Source organism: Vigna radiata, chromosome 7 (assembly GCF_000741045.1).
Source record: "Vigna radiata var. radiata cultivar VC1973A chromosome 7, Vradiata_ver6, whole genome shotgun sequence".
NCBI classification, from domain to species: Eukaryota; Viridiplantae; Streptophyta; class Magnoliopsida; order Fabales; family Fabaceae; genus Vigna; species Vigna radiata.
In genome coordinates this window covers 15,918,026-15,942,929 of record NC_028357.1, presented here as the reverse complement: position 1 = coordinate 15,942,929, position 24,904 = coordinate 15,918,026, and the positions used below count along the sequence as shown (strand labels likewise).

The 24,904-nt window shown below is 32.9% G+C and overlaps 2 protein-coding genes across 2 annotated transcripts; one reads left to right on the top strand and one right to left on the bottom strand.

The window, feature by feature from the left end:
* The first annotated feature begins 17,487 nt into the window (after positions 1-17,487).
* On the top strand, positions 17,488-18,821 carry LOC106766120 (peroxidase 31-like). Its single transcript, XM_014650878.2, has one exon. It carries the CDS (start codon positions 17,832-17,834, stop codon positions 18,819-18,821), a length of 990 nt encoding a protein of 329 aa, XP_014506364.1. The 5' UTR covers positions 17,488-17,831.
* Positions 18,822-22,871: 4,050 nt separating this feature from the next.
* LOC106766119 lies at positions 22,872-24,299 on the bottom strand. The gene has a single exon (XM_014650876.1). The coding sequence runs from the start codon at positions 24,297-24,299 to the stop codon at positions 22,872-22,874; it is 1,428 nt and encodes a 475-aa protein (XP_014506362.1).
* Positions 24,300-24,904: the final 605 nt, after the last annotated feature.

Here is a 24,904-nt window from a genome sequence, read left to right as displayed (position 1 = left end):
CAACTCCTTCTACCATTCGGTTTAATCCCTTATTGCCTTCTGTTGTTCAACTTTATTCCTCACTGCCTTTGATCGTTTGGCTCGAGTCCTTATCACCTTTTGTCGTTTGGCTTGGTTCCTTACAACTTTTCAGCGCTCAGTGCTAATTGCTCGGTCTCGATCATGCTCTCCACCGTTCGGTTCGAACTACTTGGTCTCGGTCAAGCCTTAAACCATTCGGTCATGCCTTGTTTGATCACTGTCGTCACCTGTTCAGCTCGTTGATGGAAACCGCTCGGTCATCAACTGCTCGACCTGTTGTTGGAGGTCGTTCAATCATCAAATGTTTGGCCTATATTTGTTAGTGACTGTTCGGTCTTCAGATTCTCTACTCTGCATGTTCAGCCTTTGTTCGAGGTCGTTCGGTCTTCAACTGTGTTCGACCAGTGTTCATCCTCTATTCAGCCTTGAACTGTTATACATCGTCCAACCTTCAACTAATACATCTCGTTCAGTCTTTTACTGATAGTGACCGTTCAACCTTTTAGTTGTGTTTGACCATGAACAGTATTCTTGACCGTTCGGACTTTAACTGCTTACTGAACCTTGTTCAGCCTTCAACTGTTTGTGAGTGACCGTTAGGTCTTGAACTATTTTCAGCCAGTACTCAATGTGTTCAACGTCGTTCAATCTTCATCTGCACTCTTGTTCTTTTTCCTCGCAGATCATCATACAGATACACTTTTAAAACTTAATACAAGGGTCTTTATATTTTTCACTTTGTAGCATCATCAAAATCATTATCTTCATGACACCAATACTCCTCATTGGTAATATATATATATATATATATATATATATATATATATATATATATATTATTATTATTATTATATTATTCTTAAATCTTAAGTGATGTGAGATTTTTAAACATACATAATTAAAGTCTCAGATTTTTTGGACCTCAACCAAAGCATTCAAAATGAGTTGTCATATTTTATGATATTTTAGGCCTATTTATAGTCACAAGAACAATTATGATTTAGTGTCCATATTAGTTAGTGGGATGTGCACATTATTGTTGTAAAACTTTCTTCCCAAGTTATCAAGTGTCATGATTTGAGTGGTCCGATTTACCATAGTTTTTTTTTAAGTGCTCTATGTACAAATAAGAAGAACAAGTGATCAAGAACTGTAAAAGGACTCTCATTTTACTGCTCAACACATTTAGTCCCCATAACATCACAAGAACATTGAGTTTGTATGACAAACTAGTAGAATATCTAAACCTTGTATTCATGGAAAGACATGTTTTTTTTTTTTTTCTACCTAATGAGATAAAATTGTGATCTTTTTGGATTATTCACTTTACTCACCAAACCTTTAGTCAAGTATGATTTTGTTTCAAACTATACTTGAGTTTTTAGTTAGGAGTAGTTACAAGTGAAAATAATACTTGTACTGTTTGTGTGTGTGTTTTTAGTTTTGAATTTTATGAGCCTATCTCTGTGTGTGTTTGAGTTTTATAAAATTATGAGATTTTACTTTTCACAAAAGTGAAAATTAACGCCTGAATACCACTATATGTGTAAATTAATTCACTAAAAAATATTATAACCGAATCCGGATTAGCCAATTATATTAAATATTTGAAAGAAGGTTTTATTTATTTATTTATTTAATTTTCGTGAAGTCATGTAACTCATTTTACCCGTGTAGATAAAAAAGAAAGTCAACAGAGGCTTCTTCTAATTTTCCATCACCATTACATCAACGTTTGCGTGGGTTCTTTTCTTTTTCTTTTTTTTTTTTCACTTTTTTATCTTGCGATTTAAATTAAGTTATTCATAGAAAAATCTCTCTTTTTTCCATAATTTTACTCAATTACAAAAACTTGAACAAGAATAAATAATTTTTGCAATAAATATTATTTTTAAACATCAAAATGTATCTAACCGTAGTTTTTGAAGTTTTCTGCTTGTAGATAGTCATATATTATTCATGAGATTTTCACTATCAATAATTAATTTTTGTAACAAAAAAACTGATAAACTATTTTAATTTAATGAGTCTAAATATTTAATCTAAACTATATTTTTAATTCACGTGCATAAGACACATGGTCAAATTTTATTAGTGACAGAACATACTTTGACTAATCTCTCGATTTAAGAAATGAAATGAGAGTGTTTTGTTTGTGTTTAGTGTTAAATTAATGAAATTGACGTTGAGTTTGCAGGCATGGGAGCATGAAGGTGTACGGAAAAAAGCACGTTTTTCTCGATTGTGATATAAAAAAAATAATTTATTGAGGTGCCTAATTTGAAGCATATTATTGTGGGTGGGTGGTTGTGTTCCATCATAATAGAAAATGTACTTATGTTGTATAATAAAATAATAGTCTTTTATGTGGTTTCTGATGCATCAACTTTATTCTTAAAAACATAATCATCTGTAATCTTTTTGATTCCACAATATGCTTGACAATGATTTTTCATAATCGCACTTATTCAACGTGATTTTTATCATCCCTCGCTTCAATTCTTCACTTCTGCCACGTTTCTTGTTATCGGAATCTCTCCACCCATTTTCAATCATTAGCTGCATCTTCAGGATAAATATACCTCACCAATACTGCACATTATTACCAAAACCCTAGACTGCTAAACACACCAAACTTTACAATATATATCCTTATAAAAATATTATAAATTTTATCAAAAGATACAATCTCATGAAAAAACAATTAAATTTTAAATACCTAATATTTATAAATTACAAACAACCATTCAATTATTTAAAAACATTTTACTGGGATATTTTTTTAGATAAAAAAATTTAAAACTATGTGGAGGCAATTTTTTACTTTTCATAATTTGTTTCTCTAACAGCAGGTACTAGCTCTCCAATAATTTAAAAAAAAAAATAATCCAAAAGTACCTATCAACGAGGAAAATGCTGGTAGTACAAATAAACACAGTAATAACATCTTCCCAAAATATTTATTATATATATATATATATATATATATATATATATATAGTATAATATAATATAATATGTTTAATAACTATTTTGGTCTTTATTTTAGTTTTGTTTAAAGTAATCTTTAATTTTTGTTTAATTTGGTCCTTTTTTATGTAGCATCTAAATTGTCAATGGTATAATATCAAAGTCAACAATCATACAATGATGTGGTTCATTTTATCTGACGTAACCTAGTTTATCTGACGTAGACATCCATCTCATCATCTTCAACCTTAGGAACCCTAGTTATCTCTTTATCGTGTCATCACTGCAAGACACAATAGTTCACCACCGTGAACCTAGGTTCACACCACCATGAAAACTAATCAATGGTTAGACCATCTTCGTCGCATCTTCATCTTCCTTTAAACCCCAAATCGCAGCCACTGTAGATTGCAAAACCATCATTGTGAAATCTTCCATCACCACCAATAGACCACCGTGACGCATCAAACCTCTACAATTGTTCTCCTTCAACCTCTTTCATCATCAAAAACCTGCAGCCCACATAAACATGTGTGGAACATTGTGCCACGACGAAAATGAATACTAAATGACGAGATCTTCTCCATCACTTTGTGAACCTTCATATCCGTCAACCTCAACGCACCTCCATATCCACCATTGTATTAGTTTGTTCATTAAATCCATCACCCAGATTAAACAACCACCACGGAAGCCGCCAAGTTAGACCATTTCTAAATCAATCACGAGTTATCCATCACTATGCTTGTCTAAGAAACCTAAAAATCAGAAAGCCAAACCAAATTGCAAAAACCCAACCTGTGAGAAACTAAAATCGAGAAAGCCCTAAACCATGATCTTCATCACACCATGAAAACTCAACCTGTTAGAAACCAAAATTGAGAAAGCCCCAAACTACAAGCTTCATCACACCATGGGAACCCAACCTGCAAAAATCGATTCCTTAATTTTGGATGAAAGATGAAACTGATATGTGGCAGTCTCTCGTTGGACAATTATCACATAGGTCAAAAGGCTTATATCTCATTCAACAATAATTGACGTGGACAATGTGTCATTAACGACAATAGAAAAAATGATTCAAATGAACAAAAAATATAATTTAGATAACTTTAAATGTAGAGAAAAGTCAAAAATTACTTTGAATAAAATTGACAAAAATAAAGATAAAAATGTATATTAAACCTATATATATATATATATATATATATATATATATATATATATATATATATATATATATATATATATAAAAGAAAAAAATTAATATGAATGGAGCACTTGGGTCTCCAACTCGTATAACAATTTTGAAGAAAAAAAACTATATAAAATTAATTTTGACTTTACTAGTTACATAATTTATTGAGAGAATATTGTGGTAAATTTATGAGTATAATGAAGAGAGTGTTGGGTTGGGGTGGAGCGATAGAATTATGTGAGCAGAATGCATTTATCACATGGAAATATAGAATGGTGCTAAGAAGTTTTATATAAATGAATTTTAATTTGAAAAAGAAATGTTTTGGTTTGAAAAGTTGTTAAAGAAGATAGTGAGGCAGTGGTAGCCGATGGACGATGATATTCCCAAAGAAGTCAAACAAGTGAAGTTTGAGTGGTGAGGGGGATTGATGTTGATGCTACTTTGCTCCAAACCCTTTTCACATTCAACTCTTTAATAATATAATAACATCACATTATTTCACACACCCTTTACGTCATTATCAAACAAATTATCCCTCTTAAATATAATTTACTTACTTTTTAACCTATAATACATTCAAACTTAACTTCTTTTTTAGTTATATAAAATTATGGCCTTTCTTTGGAAATATCACTTCTTTTTTAGATATATAAAAACATAGAGAATAAAAACTCACTTTCTAGTTTTGTTTTCTAGGATAATGATATTAGAAAATGTGTCTTTTCACCTAGATACTAAATCTTTATTGAAAATTACTTTTCAACAATTTCCTTTTTAATGATACATAAGTTCATTGAATATATATTTTACTATTGTCAAAATGTGAATTTCATCTAGTAAAGTATGTGGTAGTCAAAACTTTCGTAAGAATTTAAAGTCTAATTGATCACGAATTACAATTTTTTACTCGTAATAATGATTATTTTAGATACTAATATATTTTAATTTATAAATTTATATCTAAATTAGTTACTATAGTGATAAATTATTTTTGTCTCTAATATTTGGTCAGTGATTTGTTATAGTAACTTCACTTTTTATTTCAAGTTATTTAGACCATGATAATGGAAATGAAGTGAAAAGATTGATAAATGTTGAGGTTTTTCTACTAAGTTTTTGTATCTCGTATATGTTTTACGTTTAATTACTAATATATTTTTAACAACCTATTAAATTTATATTAATTTCACAAGGAAAACATGAGAGGAATGACAACTATATATTGTCATAATATAATGAAAAATAGATATCAACGTAAACTATTATCACAATGGTTTAATTCAATAAAATAAGTTTTATGAAAATGGTTATTTATGTGACGCACGAGTAATAATACTTTTTTTTTCTTTTAAATATTATGATGTAAATAATCTAGATCATGTTTTAGGATGGGACAAAAATAACTGATTTGTAGTTAATTGTACTATAGTATTTTTATGATGTAAATATTTTTTTTCTTTTTTTCTAATTCCCGTGCAACTGCTTCGTCTTGTCAAAAAAAACTATATTTAATAATGAAATATTAATAAGAGAAACCATTCACATAAAAAATAATAATTAATTTTTTAAGACAATTTTTTTATTACAAAATTTATAGTTTTTTTTATCAATAAACATATAATGTATATAAATAAAAAAGGTAACTTATATTTTTATATTTTTTAAATTATATATATATATATATATATATATATATATATATATATATATATATTGTGTTAGTGTATGATTTTTTATATTTTTTATCAATAAGATAAAATAAAATAAATAAATAAAAAATAAAATAATTTTCAATAATAAAAGAAATATGAATAAAATAGAAAATAATAATATCAAATAATTAAAAAATTAATTTATTAGACACTTGTGAATAAAATAAGATAAATATTAAAATAAATTTCAATTAAAAAGAACATATTATACTATTTAGTTCAAAATTAGTACATTCAGTTTAAAATTAATATAGTTAGTAGTTCAGTTCAGTTTATATTGTAGTTTAGTACAATTTAGTACAGTTCAGTTCAGTTTAATAAAACAAAAAACAGTTCAGTTCAGTTTGTTTAAACTATTTTACAATTCAGTTCAGTTTAAATAGACTAGTTTTTAGTTCGGTACATTTTTTAGCAGTACAGTGTAGTTTCATTTGTCCACCCCTAATCATGTTTATCAACATGTTGAATATTCTTCAAATATACACTAAGATCAACAATAATAATATATTGGTTAGTCTAATCTTTAACCATCTTCAATGTTCCTATACATATATAGTGTAGTAAAAACGTTGACTAAAACTCAAACCGCAATTTTCTAAGGCGTGTAGATCCATTGTCCTTAAGGAGTTATCCGCGGTGTATTTCACAAGTCCATCAGGATACAACATGAACTTCTCTGAATATCTCTGAGGATCTCAAAACTAGCAAGGATCTCTAAAAGAGTATAAAAACAAACCCAAAATATTTTTAGAAGAGTAAAAGAAGATAAGAGGATGAGAGAAGACTGCTTTTTAGTGCGTTTTGGAATGGAGGAAGAGTTCTCTATTTGTAGAGTTTAGGGAGAATAAAATCAATAAAAGAAAATAAAAACCATTAATATTTTACCGTTGGAGCACTTAAGAAAATGAATTTGAACGTTGTTGGCAATTAAAGTTTTGAACGTTACAACCCAACGTTTTCTTTTGCAATAATCTAACATTATTACAACAATCCCCCACTTATTGCAAAAGAAAGTTGAAATACAAGGTCTTTGACTCAAATAGTTCAATACTAAAAGAAAGATAAAAAACTTTTATTCTGGGTCTCATAGGATGTAATGCATCAGAACTGGTGTAGCAAGCTATATGAACCAATCTTAGATTTAGAAACTTAACACATAGTGTAGTTGGTATAGCAAATTATATGAACCAAAGACACTTGATGTGTGTTAGAGGTTTATCAATCACAATACACCCCAACAATCCTTGCTGTTATCGTTGTGTTGCACTTACTAGGCCATGCACGTCCTGGTATTCATGGGTGCTCTAGAGATCATGACAAGATCTCATGCAAGCGGCCTTACTCGACACTCATATAGGTGATTTCATCAAGTGTATGCTGTAAATCATACACCACCCATAAGAGATATGAAAATCATTAAAAACTTTCTTAAAACTAAAATTCTTTCACCACATAGAATTTTAATGACAAATTTTAGTCTCTCAATAATGCAGGCTCTAGCACTTTCACACACACCATAGGAATGGACATAGTTGATTAAATTCAATTTAGTGCTATCAAAACTAACAAGTGACTTGTTTTTACCCATATGAACCTTATTCATGGGATCTCCAATCACAAAGGTTGGGTTATCATCACTTGTTTGTTTGTAAGTGGCTTAAGTTCCATTCCCCTCGATGTTTCTAATATCAGTTGTCTTCCCAAGGGTTTTGTCAGAGGATCTGCTAGAATCCGTTCTGACATCACATAGTTAATGGAAATAGTTCCACTCTTTAGCAGCTGCTTCACCAAATTGTGTCTCAATTGTATATGTATATTCTTTCTATTGTAATTCTTATTTTTAGCTATAGCTATTGCCGATTGACAATCACAGTGTATTGACACTGATGAGGTCAGTTTCATTCCTAGTAGAATGTTTGCTAAGAAGTTTTTCAACTACTCAGCCATCTTAAGAGCGACAAACTCAGATTCCATTGTTGATCTTGCAATAATTGTTTGTTTGGCTGATCTATATGTAATCGCACCACCCCTAAGTGTGAATACATAACCACTAGTGGATTTTGTCTCATCTGAATTAGAGGTTCAGTTAACATCACTGTACCCTTCTAGTACATCGAAAAATCCACTGTATTCAATGGCATAATCCATTGAACCTCTTAAGTATCTCATAAGCCTAGCAAGTGCATCCCAATGTTCTTGATTTGTACATTGAGTGTACCTACTCAGTCTACCTACTGCATAAGCAATATCAGGTCTAGAAAAGCTCATCAAGTGTAGTAAGCTCCCATTTATCTGGGCATACTATGGCCAAATCTCCTTTATTTTCATTAATTTAGAATTAGCATCATAAGGGGTACTCATTGGTTTCAGGTCATAAAACCCAAACTTCTTAAGAATTTTCTCAATGTATTATTCTTGAGATAGTAATATACTATCTCCCTTCCTTATGATTCTAATACCTAAAATCACATTGGCTTCAACCATATTTTTCATTTCAAATTTTGATATGAGAAACAATTTAGTTCTAGGAACAATCTCATTGCATGTACTAAAAATTAACATGTCATTTAGATACAAACATGTAATGACATATTCTCTTTTTTCTACCACATCAATTCAAAACCCACATGCACCCATTCTGTAAAGACTTGTAAATTAGTCACCATTTAGAGAGGACACATGGTAAGGTATGAGAGGATGAACCATTTAAAAAAAAAATTAAAAATTAACTTAAGTCTATATGAAGAAGAAATCAGATTTTTGGTTACCTTCTTCTTACCTGAAAGCTATCACCTCCTCTCCAAGCTCTTCATTCTCCATTTCATTTTCTTCCAAATTTTCAAAAATTGAACCGTTTAATTCATCTCTTGTAGCTACCTAAATCATCTTGGTCCAAAGGTTTCCAATTTCACCAATTCCTTTTGTTGTCAAAGAGGGTAAGTTGTTCTTCTCTCTTTTTCTACATTTTTGAATCTTAGGACATGCAATCTACTGATTGCATGTGTTTTTGATTCCCACAATTCCATTCCCTTTCAATTTCAACTGTGCAACTGTTTTGATCACCATAATTGTGAATCCATAGGGTTGGGGTAAATTCTGGAATTTTTGTGGGAAACATAGAGGAAGTCTGGAACTGTGCTGTGCTAAATTTCCAGGTAAGGGAAGCTGGATTCTCTTAGTTTAATTGTAGAATGCTAAATTTATTTATTTGATTGTATGGAGAATTATTTGAATTGAAATGCATGGGTGAAATTTGTATGAATTGATACGGCTTTTGCTTGAATGCATGAATGCATGTATTGAAAATGATATTTTTGATTTGTGTTTGATGAGAGTGGATAATAGAAGGATTCTGAATGGTAGGATTAGGTGTAGGTTGACAATGGTATGGTTTTAGGGTGATAATTCAGTTCTGCAGGTTTTCAGTAAATGACTAAGTCATTTTTCAGCTTTTGAGTTCAATTAAGGGAACTTGGGTGGTGAGTTTTAGAAATAAGGGTCCAACTCTGAAATAGGTACTTAGGACAACTTAGGATAGTTAATTGTGACTTATAGGAGGTGTACAATTGATCTAAAACAACTTATAAATGGTAAATTTCGAATTGAGCCTCTAGGTAGATCAAATGAGTATTTTAAATCTAATTTCCTTGCATATCTCTTAGAGTTTTGAGTTAGGATGGTGTGTGAGACTTCAAACAAGTTAGATTCAACTTGTATTTCGAGTTAGGAGTGTCCAAAGTTCACCAAAAGGCCTAAAACGAAACTTAGGGGGTAGAGTTGCTCAATTATGCAGAAAAATCTGCATAATTCACATCGGGCGCCCAAAAAGGGCGCTGGGCGCCATTTCCTGCTGTTTTCCAGCAGAAATTCATGTTGGGCGCCCTAAATGGCGCTGGGCGCATGTTTCTGCTGTTGCTTTTGTTTTTGATAGTTTGGGAGGTTCCGGATGTCCGTTTTGGACCTTCTTTAGGTCGTTCTGGGGGTTTTTGACCCTTCCGGAGCCATTGGTGAGGGTTTTCAAGCTATTTGAATTACCTAAGTAGTGGTAATTTAAGATTATAAAGATATTTGTATTAATAAATGATGTTTCTGTGAAGATATGTAATGTATGAGTTATATATGTTTATTTTGCTTTTGAATGAGATTGTATGATTAATTGGATGAGGTTGGTGAAGTGAAACAAGATGGGTGGTATGAATCATGGGCTTTGAGAATCAAATCAAGATCTCTAGGTGAGATCATTGTTAATGTTGAGAATAAATATAGGAAGCTCAGTCTTGGGTGTCTCCATTTTATATGGGCCAAGATATGAGTGATATCATGTTAAGTATTGGAATGAATTTAGGTAGCTCAGCCTTGGGGGTTTTCCTTAATGCTCTAATGACTATTCAATCTCACTTAGAGAAGATTAGTTCATGTGGTGAGAGTAGTAGGAGGTCCTAGTCTTGGTTGTCTCCATTTTATATGGGCCAAGGTGAGTGATAACGGACTAACCTTGTGGTGGTAGGGTGGAACCCATAGCAATTGGCTTTGCAAAGCAGTAGAGGCTACCACAAGTGCATAACCCGTCATAGCTCGATATTCATTCCAAGTCCGGACGAGTCTAAGTCTAACATCACTTAATAAAACCACAACTCATAACTTAATTAAATTGTTCTTCCATGCTTGTAATTCTTGAATGCCTCTTTTAGTTTGATAATCTCTTAGTTAACCTGTTTCCTTTTGAAATCTAGCTTACCCTTGCTTTGTTTGCTGCCTGTTTTGTATGTGTTTGTTTTCTTTTGCAATGATCATCCTAATTGGATGTGAGCAGATGTTTCAGAGGCCCCTTTGGAGCAAATACTAGATGGCCCAGATATCCCATACACTGCTGATGCTGCAGAGTAGTGTAGCTTAATTATTACCTATTGTATATAACTTAGTCTTCATTCCTTCTCTTCTTTTTGAAAGACTCTATAACAATATGTAGAGCTTTTAATTCCCTTTTATTTTTGGATGACTATATCTTATAATACTTCATCATACTTCTACTCTTAACTGCTTCACTTTATTACACATGATGCATTCCACATGATATAGACATACATATATTTTTGGGATGTTACACATTCCAATATTATTTGGACAACCAGATAAATATATATATATATATATATATATATATATATATATATAATATATATTTTTTTTTTCAATACAAGGATGTACACTGATATTCAAAACCCAACAAATATTCCATGAACACACTCAAACCAAATTGGACTACATTTAATCATTCAAATAACATTATATAAATTTAAAAAAAAAAATATACCTTAACCATAATCTTGACTACTATAACAACCAAATAGTTCACATAAATATGTTCAACAAATTTTATCACAATATTTGCCCAACAGTAATATAAATTTTAAAATAAATAACTAATTTCCACCATTTAAAAAACTATCTTTACGAATATTTTGAACATGTTATATAAACTAATATATAAATATAAATAATAATCATATTGTACTAATCAGCGTCACCTTCTAGCATGAAGGTGAAGTCATAAGCATTTTAAACTAATTCAAATCAATATAAGAATTATCTACTCAAATTATCATTCAAATTATATACTCGTACATGTACATAACAACAAGACCCATTCATCCATTTAACTACATCTGCCAAAGATGACACCCTTACTTTTAATTTTTAATAACCCTTGAAAATGTAATTTTACACTTAAAACAGCCACAAAAAAACACAAATCAAAAATATCACTAGCATTCAGCACACTACATATGTATCCATTTATTCTATTTCATGTTACTTTAAATTTACCACCAACTATTTATTCTACCATCTCAAAATAGTTCAAAACAACCCAATAAAGTTGCTTTAATATTGATAAAACAACCCAATAAAGTTGCAAAACAACAGTGTTTTATGAAGCATTTTTATACTAAAACATCGATGTTTTCTGCAGTATTTTTATAATATAATGACACGGTTTTCTATACTAGTGACTAGAGGTGTTAATTTAATCCATGGTCCTAGGGCCAGTCCCAACCCACTATTGAAAAAGTCTTATTTTAAGAAACCTCTTGAGTAGGGGGCCAGAAAAAAGCCCCAACCCCCAAAACCCCCTCTCAAGTGGGTTAGGGTCAGGGTTAAAGTGAGTTTAGCCTCACTCCAAAACTTTAATTAAATTTTAGCCCCACTCCAAAACTTCAAATTAAATTTTAAAAATAATATAATTTATATATACATAATTTTTTGTAATTTTACTCTCTCTATTATACAATTTTTATTTTAATTATTTTACGTATAATTTTTTTTTTTACTTCTCATGAATTTAAACAACAAAGACTTAATATTATATTTTTTTTTTACTTCTCATGAATTTAAACAGCAAAGACTCAATATTCAATATTATGGAATAATATNGATAATAATCAAAATGATGATCTTTAAATTTAGTGAATGAAAAATAAAGTCAACAAAACTAACTATGTAATTAAACTAGTGATGATTTATTCGCTAATAATTCAGTTTGACTCTTTTAATTATAGTATAATTCTAATTATTATTATAATACAAATGAATCATATTTATAATTATTGTTAGTGTTATTACTAATTTTACTTTTATTAATTTGATTTTTTTAGTTTTATTACTATTTTTTAAACTCAATTAATAACTGTAATAAAAATTATGAAATTATCATTATCTCAAACTTAGTTATCTCTATTTTTTAAAAATAAATAGATATAATTTTTCTAACGCTAAATTTTTTATATATAAATTAGTTTATTATGCATGTAAGAAGAAGTTAAATAAGTTTGAAGATTAAAATTTNTGAAANGTTATAATATACACTAATTTCAATTTAACGTCAAATTTAGGGATGAAAAATATGAAATCCTATTTNTTATTTTNTAATTAATAATTATGTAAAAATATTTATTAAAGTAAAATAAAAATGCTTACATGTATGCTTACATGTATTTTACAAGTTATAACACAACGTAAATGTTCATTTTCTCTGTAAAAATGCAATTTATGGTTGGATATTTAGTTTTTTTTTTTGTAAAAAGGAGAGCCCATGGACTGGTCCTGACCCATAAGGCTTTGGGGCTTTTTATCCCTGAGAGCTTTTTTAATAAAGGGCTTTTTTGATCCTGGGGGCTTTTCTGACCCCAACCCACATGGGCTAAGGACAGAGCCTAATATAGGAACCTATTTGACAGGTCTACTAGTGACAATAGCCAAACAGCCTAATACAACAAGGATTTTAATGGTGTAAAGCAGCAGTATTTTAGTGCAGAAAATAGCAAAAATTGCATAACAACAATATTTTACAGCAGATATAATAATTAAAATGTTGCATACATGTTACTGAACAATAACCAAATCAATGATGAAATAGTAAATAAACCAGCACTGAAACAGTATCTAAAATGGAGTGCAAAAGTAAACAGCTCATGTATTTTCAAGTCTTTCAAATTACAGCGAGTACATATCATAATATGAAACATGACATACATACTTCAATGTAACATAACAAACTCTCAATATTCCATTTTTATTTATTTATTTATTTATTTGTTATTATTTTTTTTTTGGAAATTTACGTTAACCCAGTGTAGCAAACCAACACAATAATCATATCAACTCTCGATCACTTAACTCAAATTCATATGGCATCTAACTCAAATTCACATGGGTTGCGTACCAACTTATATCCAAAAACAAATATGTTTCATTAATTCATACTCGTCATTTGAACATCCTCACAAGCATTCAAACAGTACAATTTCAATTCCTGAATCATACAACATAGGAAAAACTACAGAAAACAAAAACGCAGCAATTTTCAAATAACAAACATCAAACAATGAAACACATGTGTAGTTCTTCGTATCTTTTTAATTTTGGACAGCAACTAATGTATAAGTCCTTAAGATTGTAGTAAAAATGTTGACCAAAACTCAAACTACAATTTCCTGAGACATGTAGGTCTATTGTCCTTAAGGACTTATCTTCCAAGATAAAACATGAACTTCTCATAATATCTCTAAGGATCTCAGAACTAGTAAGGATCTCTAAAAGAATATAATAACAAATCCAAAATATTTTTAAAAGAATAAACTAAGATAAGAGAACGAGAGAAGACTGCTTTTTTATACGTTTTTGAATGGAGAAAAGCTCTTTATTTATAGAAGTAAGGGAAAATAAAATCAATAAAAAAAATAAAAACCATTAAATATTTTACGGTTGAAACACTTAAAAAAATAATTTGACGTTGTTTGGCCATTAAAGTTTTGAACATTCCAATCCAACGTTTTTGTTTTTGCAATAATATAATATTATTACAACACATAGATCATAGCAACAACACGTTTCTTAATTTAATTTAAAAAATTCCTTATACATTATACTTTTTTATCTCATTCAAAATTTTCTTTTTGGCCCATTGTATATATTTGTCAATTCTTTAATGACACTACAATTAATATACATTACAATATTATCTATGAATTGTTATTAAGTCATACTTCCTTCTCAAAAATATGACTATACTAGAAAAAAAAAATAAAGTAAGGATGATGAGATAATGTACATGTGCATAATATAAAAAAAGAGTACAGAAGTTCAACTAACTATTATAAGATGATGTTGCAATAACAAATTAACAAGTGACATAAAACCTAAATAAAAATAGCTTGGTGGACAAAATAAGATTTTTACTTTCAATTTTTTACTTTTGATTACATCATTAAGAAAACTAAAAATTATTGAAAGAAAGAACATTACGATCATAATGAATTACAATTATTTTAATTTTGAACAATTAAAAAATTTAAAGTTAAAAAGGCATAATCAATCCTAAGTAAAACAAATTCAAATTAATACATATAAAAATACACTTTAGAAGCCTTATATGTGCACATTTCAGTATTAAAAGAAGTTGTGCGTGACAATAAGACTTAAAACAAAAATTAAAAAATATCACTTCAACTTTTGGAAAAAATATTAAAAATCATGTGAGACGACTTCGTACACAAAATTTAAATTGAAGTTGCGTATTAAAACACACTTTTTATTTATTAAAAGTAGAAAAATGTTATAAATAAAAGTCATGGATTATTACAACACAATTTCCTTATTCTTTTCATTATAAATTATTCCAAAGTAGGACTTGTCCATTTCTAATAATCATTTAAAAATTATGCATTGTAATAAATTCTTTAAAAAATTAAATCATAAATAGTACCTACTGAATCAACTGGAACGTCAAATTTTGATGTTGCCGACTCTACTTGGAACTCTGACCACAGAGATATCTGCAACCATATGATATTTGTATAAAGTATTTTAGAAATTTTAAATCAAAACAACTATGTCGTTTCTTTTTCACTTCCACAAATAAAAAATTAGATTTAAACTCTTTAGTTATTTTTATTTATGTAGGAGTTTTTCTAATTTAAATTCTCAATTTGTCGTTAAATTTAGTTAATAAAATTAAGTTTTATACGAATTGAAACATTGACATGGTAAATTTATTATTTGTGACATTAGCAACGTGTTTAGTGGAACTTTACGTGGCATTAGCACAGGGCACGTTGACCAGACCGAGAATCTCCTCATCGTCGCCGCCAGTGGCGCGAAACTATTCACCCACGCCTCGTAGTTGGCCTCCATTGCCGAGAACACCTACTTGATCTCTCTCTGCTTGAATCCCCTATGGTAGTCCTTGTCGCTCAGAAATCTCACAAAAATTCTCACACATTACATCCTCCTAAATTCTTTTCCCTCAATTACCTTTTAATTACACTGTTCGTGGATCAAACTTCAACACTCCCTTCCTTTTTATCTCAAACATCTTTCTCCAACCCATTGTTAAACTAAAGACCAGTATCAATTACACAGAACAACATAAATTACTATGAAATTGACAAGTTCGTTGAATCTTACAGGGTTAAGTAAATAAAAGGGTTTTCAAATTTAATCCATACATAGCAGTTCTACAAGAGCAAAATCGGCTCATCCAGATTTCAAATTGGAGATTGAGTACATAAGCGGAAGCAAAAAATCGAACCTGGTTGGTGAATGAATCAGTGTTTCTGCGTTTTCCTATTCGGTGTCGCGAAGATGGTGTATGTGCGATTAGGGTTATGAGTTTGTGAAATTTTGGATTTCTCTCTAGGTTTGTTGTGATACGAGGTAGGTTGTGTGATTTTGAATTTCTTGGCTGATTGATTTTCTGATTCGTGGTGGTAGATGGTTTCACGATGGTGAAATTGTTTCAAAGAAGAAATAGTGATGGAAGGAGATGAAGGTGTTGTGGCGGTTCTGGGATTGCGCGAATCATGACCATGATTCTGGGTTCTCTCTAGTTGTTGAAGGTGGTGGCAGATGATGGGTTTCTACATTGCGCAACGACGATATTAGGTGCGACGAGATGGTGGATGCACGAAGAAGGTGGCATTGGTGGTGGCGGTGCAGCGAAGGTGATACGGGCGCTCTCACGGTGGCTTCACGGTTGCGGTGCAGTAAGGTGGTGATGACGAGACTTAAGGCTTCACAGCTCTACAACGATGACGTAAGGTTTGCTCGCGGCGGTTAGAGATTCACTCTCAAGGAAAATTAGAGTTATTGTTTTTGGGGAGATGATGGTGACATGGTAGGAACGAATGTCGCAAAAACTGGTCAAGTCATTGTTTCAATTCATTAAAAACTTAATCTCATTAACAAAATTTAATAACAGGGGCTCAATTGATGGGAAGATGATGCTGACATGACAGAAACGATGTGGCAAAAACTGCCAAGTCAATATCCCAACTCATTAAAAACTTAATCTCATTAACAAAATTTAATAAGAGGAGCTCAATTGATTTAAATTAGTATTTATAAAGATTCAATTAAAAATTCTAATAATAAGGGATCAAAATGGAAAAATTCCAAATAAACAGGCACAACTAAAAATTTAAACCTAAAAAATTATTATTTTTTTGAAGTTTTTCTTCACTTATATAATATAAAAGTAATTTTTCAACATAATTTTGAATCATTATAATCTAAAAATTAAAATTGTACAATTCAAAAAACAAAATTCACGTGAAAAATAATTTTAAACGGAAAATTTTAAAACATTATTTTTAAGTAAATTCATAATTATAAACAAAAATGATAGTAGTTAGATACTGGTAAAAAAACATATACATGCATGCATGTATGTTTATTTTTTTACGATAAAAAGAATAAAATTATTATTATTATATTTATTAAAAGAATTATTTATTTAATTATAGATAGTTTTTATTTATTTTATAGGTAATTTTTTTATTATAACTAATCATACTAGTTTTAAAAAGTGTTTAAATATAAAAAGACACAGTCAAATAAAAAAATACTTAAATTTTGAAAAAAAAAACATTTAGAAGGTAAAATCGTAATTAATTTAATTTTAAAAAAGTTTATTTAAGCGGTAAAACAGAAAAGAAAATATCTATCTGGAAAGATAACTTTCCTTTTATATAATGTGGACGAGATAAAGAGAGGTGCAGACGAAAACTATGGGAGTGCAAAAAAAAAAGGAAACAAGTTGTAAAAAAGCGTAGAGAGATGACGATCGATCCCAAATTTAATTTGGTGGGCTCTTGGATCTAAGTAGCGAATCCAGTAACAGATAATTTTATTGATATTTAAAAAAAAAAAGAGTTGAAAAAGTGAATAAAATAATGTAATAAATTAGAGTTGACTAATAAAATGGTTAACCATTGGTAAAGAATATTGAATTTGAACCTCAAAAGCAATCTTGGTTAAAGGAGGATCATTAAAAAGGGTAACTAAAAGTAGGCATAAGCTTCCTCTCAATTCCTTCAAATTTTCTCATAAGCTTCATCAACTTTAATGTTCATAGAAACAAAAAACCAAAGATGAAATACAACAACCCAATCACCATTTTCCTCTTCCTTTCCCTATCATTCTTCCCTTCCATGCAAAACAAACTCACTCCCGATTACTACAAAAAAACCTGTCCCACCTTCCTCGATACCGTCCGAAGAATCGTTAACGAAAAGCAGCATAACACCCCCTCCACCGCCGCTGCCACCCTCCGCCTCCTCTTCCGCGACTGCATGGTGGGCGGCTGCGACGCTTCCATCCTCGTCACCTCCAATGCCTACAACAAGGCCGAGCGCGACCACGCCGTCAACCTCCCCCTCTCTGGGGATGGCTTTGACACCGTCTTGCGGGTCAAGAACGTCCTCGAACTGGAGTGCCCCAACGTCATCTCGTGCGCCGACATCCTCGTTGCTGCCGCCAGTGAACTGGTGGCAAACTCCGGCGGGCCCACCCTCGCTGTCCAATTCGGGCGTAAAGACTCCCTGGAATCCAAAATGTCCAGCCCTGAAAACCAGTTCCCATTACCGAACATGACTATGTCCCAAGTGATCACCCTCTTCACCAAAAAAGGGTTCTCCGTGCAGGAAATGGTGGCCCTGATCGGTGCACACACCATAGGGATGTCCCACTGCGACCAGTTCGCCAATAGGCTCTTCGGCTTCAGCAAAACATCGGAAACTGACCCCGCTTATATGCCCGAGTACGCAGCGGGGCTGAGGAAGCTATGTGAGAACTACACGAAGGACTCTACCATGGCGGCTTACAACGACGTGATAACTCCGGTGAAGTTCGACAACATGTATTTCAAGAACTTGCGGAAAGGGTTGGGGCTGCTGGCCACTGACACTGCCCTCTTCACTGATCCCCGGACGAAGCCCTTCGTTGACACCTACGCCGATGATGAAGGCAAGTTCTTTCAAGACTTTTCTCGCGCCATCGAAAAGCTCAGCGCCTTGGACGTTAAAACCGGAAAGGAAGGAGAGGTGCGGAACAGATGTGATTCCTTTAACTCGCTTAATTGATGATCTCAAACACTCAAATATTGCACTTTTTCTCTTTCTTTCTGCAAATTCACTTTCTTCTTCATCTCTTCCAAAGAAATTAAAAAATTTGTATAGTATGACGATTTAGCTCGAATGAAATTTGTAGTTTTTTTTTATTAACTTCATCATATTTCAAATAAATATTATATTCTTCTTAGAAGTACATGAAGTGGGTATTTTAGTTTATGTCGGATAAAATCAATCAAATAACTTGCACATATTTTGACGACAAATTATGAGATCAAGTAAAGAGTATTTAACAATATATAATATCAAACTAGTGTAAAAAAGTTTTATGTTCATGTATATTTACGATTCTGATTTTTTTTTCATTGTGAATTATGGCAATATTACTTGCTATCAATATACAATAATGTTTTTAATAAATGTGTCAAATTAGGATATTTCATAAAAATATAAATAATTTTTTAATAAAAATAGTTGTAAATTGGTGATATAAAATTGTGTGGTTTTCTTTTCTTCTTGTTCTCATCCGTTGACAAGTTTACGCGTCTAAGAACAGCCCGGTCCAATTTGGGTTGCTTTTTGAACACCCTATTTTATTTTTTATATTTTAAACGGATTAAATATGTTTTTAGTTTTCCAATTATCAAGCTATTTTATTTTTCGTCCATCTTTCAAACTTTGGTTCTTCTCCTTAAGGAAATTATAATTTTTTGTCCTCCATGACTAACGGCGTTAACGGTATGACACGTGGAAGATCAATTCAAATTTTGTTTTTGACTCTAATTAAAATTAAAAGAAAAAACATTAAATTAAAGGAACAAAACTGAAATCCTCTTTTATTTTCTTCTTCGTTGAAGGGTTCTGGGGGCACATCGTCATTCTCTTCATCGTCTGCAAGATTGTTTTCGTTTGATTGTTGTATTCCTGTTAAACTCAAGCAATCTCCAGGTGTTCATTGATGGTAGGGATGTTGTAGACATGGCAACAGTGAGAAAAGAGAATCTTAAAAGGCTTTGTATATCCTGTAGAATCTTAAAACTCCGAATCTTAAAACTCCGAATGACAAATTTAGTCCATAGATAGAGTCGCAGTGTTGCTTTTGATAACGCGAGCACACAAAATGAATATCGAATACAGAGAGTGAGAGAGTGTGCAACAAGTATGATACACACGGAGATAGAAAAACGAGAGTAGTTTTTCATTAAAGCAAAGTGCCTATTTATTACAAATTGAAGAATGAATACTGCTAAAACAGAGACAGTTAAAACGGTTATATGAGTTTAGTCTTTACGACTTAACACTCCCCTTTAAAGCTAAACTCCCTAAGGATTTAACCCCAAGTAAATCTCTAAGACTTTCGAAACGACTTCTGCGTAATGCCTTCGTGAAAATATCCGTAATTTGATCATCTGTAGTACAGTGTACGAGTTCGAGTTTTCCACTACTGACATGTTCTCTTAGGTAGTGAAATTTGGTTTCGATATGTTTACTTCTGCCGTGAGAAATCGGATTCTTGGATAGATTGATTGCTGATTTATTGTCTATCATTAAACGAGTGGGCCTGTGCTGCTTGATCCTTAACTCTCGAAGAATAACTTCCAACCATGCACACTGACAAGCTGTTTCAGCAGCAGATATATATCCTACTTCACAAGAGGATAGAGCTACCACGTTCTATTTCTTTGAAATCCATGAGATGGAAGCTCCCATTAGCTTGAACAAATACCCGTATGTGCTTTTTCTGTCAACCTGGTCACCGCTGCAATCTGCATCACACCATGCTTCTAGAATGTTGCTTGTATCATTCATCATCTTGGGAAAGTATGTACCATAGTCTGGTGTGCTTTTCAGATAGTGGAGAATGTGTTTTGCTGCAGCTAGATGTGAATGCCTGGGATCGTGCATGAACCTGCTGAGAAGTCCAACACCAAAACTGATGTCTAGCCTGCTGTTGCATATGTAACGAAGAGTTCCCACTATCTGCTTGTATAAGGTAGCATCAACTTTGCTTTCTTCTTGCTTGGATGACAATTTCATATTAGCTATGACTGGTATGGGTGAGCTATTACAGTTCTTCAAGTTGAATCTCTCCAATGTCTCCAGAATATATTTCCTCTGATGCATAAGTATTCCATCCTTTGCTTGTACAAATTCCATTCCGAGAAAATAACCCAAACTTCCAAGATCTGTCATTTCTAGTTCAGTCTGCATCTTTACTTTGAATTCCTCAATCTTCTCCAATGAATCTCCCGTGACCAGACGATCATCAACATATAAACACACCAGTAGAGTACCTAGCTGTTCACAAGATTTTATATATATACCATATTCAACAATACATTTCTGAAATCCATACCTGATAAGTAGTGAATCTATGTGTTTATTCCATGCTCGTGGTGCCTGGCGAAGTCCATATAATGCTTTGTTCAATTTATATACTTTTGACTCTTCTCCCTTCACGATGAAACCAGGTGGTTGATTTACAAAAAGTTCCTCTTCAAGTGGTCCGTTGAGAAAAGCGGATTTGACATCCATCTGGTAGACTTTCCAGTCATTGTAGTTGGCCAAGGCGATCACGAGCCGTACCGTCTCTAATCGAGCAACAAGGGCGTATACATCTGCAAAATCAACTCCTGGTCTCTGAAGAAACCCTTTAGCTACAAGTCTCGCTTTCAACTTTGCCACGCTTCCATCTGGTTTAAGTTTCGTTTTGAAAATCCATTTCACATCTATAGCTCTCTTGTGTGCTGGTAGCTTCACCAGTTTCCACGTACTATTTCTTTCTATAGATGACAGTTCCTCAAGCATTGCATTCTTTCATTCTTCAGTTCGAATTGCTTGTTCCCAGGTGAGTGTTTCTGCACCTGCAAGAAAGGCAAAATGCACTATTTCACCAGTATCAGTTATATCACAGTCATTTAATACCTCATGGTCTGCAAGTCTCGATGATGGAAAGCGTGCTCTTTGTGAACGTCTAGCCTTAGCAACCTCATTATTTGATGCTAGCTTGGTTCCTTCAGTTTTGTCCTCGTTCAGCCAGGTGATTACAACATCATTGGTTTGATTGGTTTGGCTAGTATCAGCATTTTCCCAATTGAATGCAACAGATTCATCCACTAGCACGTCTCTGCTGATAACAATTCTCTTCTTCTTTGGATCATAAAGCCTATATACCCCTGTTGGATGATAACCCACAAGAATCAAAGTTTCACTTCTGTCATCAAGTTTCTTTCTCACCTCATTTGGTATGTGCTTATAGCAAACTGAGCCGAAAATTCTCAAGTGCTGAACATCAGGTTTCTTTCCTGACCAGGCTTCTTCTGGTGTACACTTTGGCAGTGCTTTGGTAGGAAGTCTGTTGAGTAGATAGGTTGCAGTTGACACTGCTTCGCCCCATAGATGATGCGATAGACGTTTGGCTTTCAACATACACCTGGTCATATCTAGAATCATGTGGTTTCTTCTTTCTGCTAATCCATTGTGTTGGGGAGTGTAGGGTGCTGTAACTTCATGAATGATCCCTTTGTTAGTACAAAATTTGCTTATTTCTTGGAATTGAATTCACCTCCACCATCAATCCTGAGAATCCTAAGTTGCTGTCCAGAATGTCTCAGCCATAAAACAAAATTTAACAAAGTTCATGTAAGTTTCACTCTTTTCTTTCAACAAATAAACCCAAAGCTTTCTTGATAATTCATCAACAAAGAGTAGGAAATATTTGTTACCTCCCAAAGATGCCACGTCGAATTGGCCACACACATCTGCATGTACAACACTCAACAACTGTCTAGCTTTCTTGGGCGCATGATCTTTAAATGCTTTCCTGGTTTGTTTTCCAGAAGCACAACTTTCACATATTCTATTTGGTGTGTTAATCGTAGGAACACCTCTGACCAGATCTTTATCTCTTAACTGAGCTAAACTTCTGAAATTCAAGTGCCCGTAGCGATAATGCCACAACCATTCTTCTTCAATGCTCGTTGCAGCCAAACACTGTATTTCACTTGTATTCAAGCTTACTCTGAATGTCCGATTTCGTTCTATAGGTGCTTTGAACACCATTCATTGCCTTTCATCAAATACTTCAATATGCCTGTGTTGCATCTTCATGGTGAATCCCTTTTCATGTACCTGACCGAGACTGAGGAGGTTATTCTTTATAGTGGGCACATACCACACATTGTGTATAAACACTGGTCTGCCATTTTTCCGAGTGATCATAACCTTGCCTGACCCTTCAGCTTTAATATATCTATTATCTGCAAAATGTATTGTGCCCTTCATACTGGTGTCTAAATCAAGCAACCATCTTCTATTACCTGTCACGTGGTTAGAGTAACCCGTGTCCAAGTACCACGTCGTGTCTTCTTCCTTTGCATGGAATGTTTGCCCGGCAAGTGACACGTATTCTGTCTCACCTACCTTCTCTGCACACTCGTCACCAACACTGTTTATCTTTTGAACGTGTCTGTTCTGCGCAGTTCTTTCTTTATCATTGTTTCCTGAAATCGTCATTAACAAGACAATATCAGAATCAGATTCTAATTCTTCCTTGACAAGATTCGCCTCTTCATTCGTTTCTTTCTTGGCGTTCTCGTTGTGCCAACATTCAGATGAATAATGACCAAACTTGTTGCATGTGAAGCATTGCACGTTCCTTTTGTCAGTATGCTTTCTTCCTCCTCTACCTCTGTAATTTCCCTCTCGTTGATCACCACTGTTATCATCTTTAATATGTTCGGAGCTATTTGAATACCTGCCTCCATTTCGACCACCGCGACCACCTCGAAATTTTCCTCTTCCTCTGCCAGTTCCACGAGTCTTGTAATTTTGATTGCTTCTAGCTTGTAGGGCTGTGTTTTCTGTTGTATTCATTTCTGCAATTTTCCTCTTTGCAAGATGTTGTTCATGCGCTTCAAGAGAATTTCGCAGTTCTTCAACCTTCATCTTTTCTGTATCTTTGCTTTCCTCAATCGCCACAACTATATGATCGAATTGAGGTGGCAATGTTCTCAGGATTTTCGCTACGATCTTCTTTTCTTTGACCACTTTATCACATGCCCGCATTGCATTCACGACCACCTGAATTCTTCCAATATATGCTTTTATGGTTTCTTGTTCCCCCGTACATAGAAGCTCGTACTGTCTCTGTAAAGATTGAAGTCTCACTTTCTTTACCTTTCCTGAGTTGCCATACCCGTCTTGTAGTATATCCCAGGCTTCCTCAGCTGTCGTTGCTTTTGAGATTTTCTGGAAAATAGTTGCAGAAACGCACTGATGAAGAATCATGCGTGCTTTGCAGTCAAGCTTTTTATTGTCTCTGTAGACCTTCTTTGTTTCTTCTGAATCGCTCTTTGTTGGTTCTTTAAACCCAATATTGACAATATCATCGATCTCTTGGAACCCTAAAATTGCGTCCATTTTAACGCACCAATCTTCGTAATCCTTCCCATCGAACACCGGCATGGAACTCTGGAACATTCTGGCCATCGTCTTCAATCGGAGATCGTGCTTTGTTAAACTGAACCTTCGTCTGTGTTGGGTTTCCCTGGATCGTGGCCTTCAGCTCTGGATACCATTGATAGTGCGAGCATAAAATGAATATCGTGGCCTTCAGCTCTGGTCACTCTCAGCACTTCCCACATCTCTTGAGCGGTCTTACAAACTGAGATCCTGTAAAACTCGTCAACGGTTAAAGCAGATGAAATGATGTTTCGAGCTTTCACATCATTTTGAAATCTTTTCTTCTCTTCAGTAGTCCACTAAATACGGGGCTTTGGTTATTGCAAATTGTTAGTAGGAACAGACGAACCAAATGCAATAACATACCAAATCTCACAATCAATAGACTCAATAAAAATTTGCATTCTAACCTTCCAGAATGCATAATTTTCACCTGTGAATAAAGGTGGTCTATTGATAGAGGCACCCTCTGCAAATGTTTGATATGATCTTGCCATTTGAATGACTATCAAAGCGAGCTCTGATGCCAATTGTTAGAATCGGCTGTAGCGGAATTATTAGCGTGGAATAACAAACCAAGAGGGTTTTTAAAACAAACGTGTGCCTTTTAATTTCTACTCAATTTAACTTAC

Coding starts and splice junctions, on each gene's coding strand:
- LOC106766120 (XM_014650878.2), top strand. CDS start 17,832: ATGAAATACAACAACCCAATCACCATTTTCCTCTTCCTTTCCCTATCA.
- LOC106766119 (XM_014650876.1), bottom strand. CDS start 24,299: ATGGCCAGAATGTTCCAGAGTTCCATGCCGGTGTTCGATGGGAAGGAT.